Raw genomic sequence first — 4,567 nt, forward strand, 5'->3', positions numbered from 1 at the left:
TTAGAAGTGAAACAGCCAATATAAAACAAATGATAAACTGAAACAACAGGCCAACTATCTTGGTGAAACATGTAAAACTAAACAGCAACATACTATCTTTGAAATGGTTCAGAAGGAGCAATTAGGAATTCTAAATATAATGTAGAATAAATAATAAAGCATGATGTCACTCAGAGCACACAGCATAGAATTAGACTGAATAGATGTGCCATTATGGATCAGGGACATTGTCACCAATATCCAATTTAGAATTTTTTTTGATATCAGGGTGATACAGATATTATTATCAGATTGGTGTATCTCTATTGTTGTACATAAACCTCAGTCATAGTTTCACCTAACCAAATTTTAGATATGGCATCTCTCCTCAGCCTAACAGTCAGGGGTTAACTGAAATTGGCCCCTGCTGTGTCACAGTTATACTCCAGGGAAACAGAAAGTGGGAGGTTACTAATCAAGAYGTTCCTGAATTGGAAAGTTAAACTTGAAAAGTGACGTATACTGCTACAGGAAGATAATAACGGTAATTGTGTGATCAGTGATTTTGCTTAAATGTTGTTGGTTAACTCATCTTCCACCCCCTGTCCATGAGCCCGAACCGTTTACTTCCTTTCCTCAGTTAATAAAACTGCTTCCGTCGCGCGCTCAGTTACGTAACGACGCTATTTACCAACCCTCAGGTGAGTTTATTCATCTGTCTTTTCCGGGGGACTCCTCTCTCCTCTATTTTGGGTTAGTGTGCCGGTGAAGGCAGATGTGGGTCACTGGACTGCGTGCCACCCGCACAGCCACAACACAGACTTGGCGGACCTGTCTAAGACAAAGGCCTGAGAGGGAATTCAGTGTCAGGGAGGAGCCGACGCTCTCCCATTCAGCAGACACGGTTCTGAAATAAACGCACGGCTCTGCGAAGTTCAGCAATTATACTCGGTTATCTCCCGTGGGAACCTTAGGGGTTATTTTTTTYCCCCGCGTTAACTAATTAAAGACGTTTAATGATGATACTTTATCTGGTGCTCCATTTTCCATCCTATTATGGATGTCCTAAATGGGTTTTGGAGGGATCCTTCAAGTAGGTCGTGAGGAGGCTGAAAGTTGGCCACCAAACGTCAAGTGAACYCACGACGCCCAAGGCTGTGGGGAAAATATTCTAACTTTTTCAAAGCYGAATGTTTTGTTACATCTAAAGCAAATACAGCATTTCTCAGAAAAGAAAAAAAAATACCCATAATACCTACTGTCAAACATGGTGGTGGTAGTATGATGGTATTAGAATACTTTAGTTCTTCAGAAGTTGGRTAGAACCAGAACCATGAATTCTGTTCTATGGCCACTGTGTTTGAACCTTCAGTTCAAAAACAGTGGGGTTATGCAGTGATGGCAATGATTCAAAGCCCACCAGCAAGTACACCTCATAATAGCAAAACAAATATAAGTAAATATGCTGGAGTGACCTAGTCAAAGTCTGGATTGAAATCCATGCTGTGGGTTGACCTTAAACAGGCCATTTAAGCTTGAAAACCCTCTGATGTGGCTTAATTAAAACAATTTCTGTAACCTGAGGATTTCTCAAACATGCATAAAAAAAATCAAGGCAATACTCCAGGCATGTTTTGAATGAGGGAATAACATTGTAACATGATATAAAGATCAAAATACTTATTTTTCCAAAATATTCTGTAAGTTACAAAAGTCTCTTCTAGCCTTTTAATAAAATGCTTAAAACAGCTTCAAGCATATAAAGTTTAATASAAACGCATCCAGAAACACACAGGTACAAAATGCAAAAAATTTGCAAAATATCTGTAAATATGTAGTTTTAAAGAGAAAAGACTGACATGTTAAAAAATGAGGCTGTTCGTCATACGCGTAGTGACTGAATTCAGACCTAGAATGAGTCGTGTCGTCATGGTTTCTAGTCCTCCTCTGCAGTCAACGCCAMSTCCTCACTGGGCGAAGCAGGAGGCAGTTCAGTGAGAGTTAAAGGAGCGATCAAAGTGTTGTTAAAGTCAAAGTACTCAAACCAGTCCGCCACGGAGCCTCTCCTCGACATGGCTGCCCAGTCAGGATGGCTTCTGAGCTCCAGGAGGAATTTTACCGGCGTTTTCTGGAGGATGTACGAGTCGAACGAGGCGCCCCTGAAGAAGGCCTGTGTCTTGAAGCGCTGCAGGTTATGGAGGCGGYTCGCTGGACTCTTGCACAAAAGCTGAAGCGGCGAGGAGAGGAAAGGAAAAGAGACTTAGGTGTGAGATTTTCTGGCCCAGAGCAGGATGTTATTGAAGCCGACTGACCTCACTGAGCAGTAGGGTGAGGTCAGAGCTGAGGGTCTTTGGTGGAACATAAGAGCAGTCTCTGACCTTCTTCAACATATTGAYGTGGTTCGACTCCGCTGCCAGTGGAAACTGCAAAAGGAGAAAACAAAAACAATAAAATGTGCCGTTTGTCATGAGTGAATCAAAAGAAAGTTACCTCTCCTGTAACCAGCGAGAATAACAAAACCCCGAGAGACCACCAGTCTGCAGCGTGGCTGTACGGACCCCCACTCAAAACCTCAGGCGCTGTTTGAAAAACACAAGATGAGCATGACTCAAAGGAATGAAAGTGAAAAACAACAGATAGAAAGAAGCTCTAATAGATCCCAAAGGCCAAACGTCACAAATGTTTCGGTTTTCTAACCGAGTCAAATTGAATCCAGAGCGGCAAAGAAACCGATGATGAAGACGGGGGCTTTCACTCAGTCACAGAGTCAAAAGCTAAGCCAACATGTACTAAAAAGAGCTGGAAAACAACAGGAACGTTCTCTTAAGAAGCTTAGATCTCACCCATATACTGAATGGTTCCGCATACGGTGAACGCTCGTCCTCCTCGATTCAGTCGGCGCGACAGGCCGAAATCAGACAGGCGGAGGTGACCTGAATCAAGACAAAACACAKCAACTTTTGGCCARTATTTGCAGTGACCTTTGATTTTTCTATCCARCTTAGTGACTTATCGACAATGAGTTCTTGATCTGAGCATCTCTGAGCATTTTGCTATTGTTTTCCTTCTATTTCCTCATTGCTTTCTGTTTAGGGTTCGTCTAACGCATTGTACATGTGTAGCTGGGTCTTTTTAAAAGAGAATATCTCCACCACATAATATTATTAAAACAATAATTTTGCATGCGGGATCGGTTTCAGAAAAGTTTTCATCCAAACTCGCACAAATCCGCCCCCGAGTGTCGTTTTAAACATCCCAAACCCATAGGGGGCAGTGTAGTGCAAAGCTAAAACCTGTCAACCAATCAGATTRCTTCAAAACAACCACAACTTCCTGTTAGGAATTAAGCATGGCGCCAGGAGGTTCATTTGTATGGACAGATATGTAGGCTGAACTACTTCAAAATAGCTTATTAGAATATAAAGTTTTGAAAACACGAGAAAGGCAATGGAATCGTTTCAAATCAAGTTTGCATACATATTGGATTATTTGTCACAAACTAATGGATGAAGCACTAAATCTTCATTTTCCAATTTGTATTTGTGTGCTTAAATAAGCATTTGTGGTGATATTAAACAAAGTTTTCATGTGGATTAAGGGCCAAAAAACGCATTAAAAATTGTTTCCTCAGATGTCCAGCTACATGTGGACTACATGTATAAAAAGAAACATGCCATACCTTTATCACTCAACAAAATGTTTTCCATCTGAAAAATAATGGAGAAAATGATGAACATAACTCAGATTATACTCAAGAAAAACAAACTACACTGTTCAAGTAAAATCGTACCTTTACGTCTCTATGGACGATTCCCAGATCATGTAGGAAACCTGGAAAAGAGAAATGAATCCAGTTAGCTTCACACAAAAATAAAAATTAGTTCTGATGAACATTGTTGAACMCACACACGCACRCACGCACACACACACATAGATACCCAAGGCACTGCCAAGCTCTGCAGCAAGGAGTCGAACCTGGTCCTGGTCAAACTGGCCCTTCAGTAGCCAGTACGTGTATAAATCTCCAGCGCTGCAGTATTCGAACACTGCAGGGGGATAACGCAGATTAGCACAGATACTTATTAGGTCTCCGCTGATGAGTTCAATCAGGTCAGCACAGGCGGCTGAATTAATATGTGAAATTAGAAAATTGCAAGGGAAACCACAGAAAATGAGATTTTTTTTTTTTCTCCACATAATATTGGTGAGGAAGGTGAAAGGTCAAATCACAGTCATGAACGTGACAGAATGTTTTCCACATTTGGTCACATTCTAGATTTTTTTGTTGTTTTCTGTCAAATGTCTAATTTTGTAGCTGTCACTGGATSGCAGAGCACTTCCTTAAAACAGAGGGCTGGGATTTGGATGTAATAGGAATCTTTACARCTTTGACTCACTGATGAAGAGGTGGTGCTGTGTCTGCCAGCAGTCCTGCACACTGTGAATAAACGGATGTCTGAGCTGCCTCTGCAAAGCAGAGACAAACAGGAAGTGGACAAATGAAACTAAACAGCTAAATGTGGAAGTAGTATTTAAACTGGCTTTGTTTTATACAATTAATAAGGTTATGATTAAATGCAAAACAATA

At 41.0% G+C, this 4,567-nt stretch overlaps 1 protein-coding gene across 1 annotated transcript in view; it reads right to left on the reverse strand.

Moving 5' to 3' along the window:
• Nucleotides 1–1,729: 1,729 nt before the first annotated feature.
• Nucleotides 1,730–4,567, reverse strand: part of aldoca (aldolase C, fructose-bisphosphate, a) — a 14,716-nt gene continuing 11,878 nt past the window's right edge. The window contains exons 6-13 of the mRNA XM_017308104.1: nt 4,377–4,484; nt 3,918–4,025; nt 3,770–3,810; nt 3,659–3,686; nt 2,823–2,912; nt 2,470–2,558; nt 2,292–2,402; nt 1,730–2,206 (exon numbers count right to left, since the gene is read on the reverse strand). Of these exons, the coding sequence (XP_017163593.1) occupies nt 1,916–2,206; nt 2,292–2,402; nt 2,470–2,558; nt 2,823–2,912; nt 3,659–3,686; nt 3,770–3,810; nt 3,918–4,025; nt 4,377–4,484 (866 nt within the window). The 3' untranslated portion in view covers nt 1,730–1,915. The remainder of the gene's footprint in view (nt 2,207–2,291; nt 2,403–2,469; nt 2,559–2,822; nt 2,913–3,658; nt 3,687–3,769; nt 3,811–3,917; nt 4,026–4,376; nt 4,485–4,567) is intronic.

Source organism: Poecilia reticulata, linkage group LG13 (genome assembly GCF_000633615.1).
Source record: "Poecilia reticulata strain Guanapo linkage group LG13, Guppy_female_1.0+MT, whole genome shotgun sequence".
Taxonomy (NCBI): domain Eukaryota; kingdom Metazoa; phylum Chordata; class Actinopteri; order Cyprinodontiformes; family Poeciliidae; genus Poecilia; species Poecilia reticulata.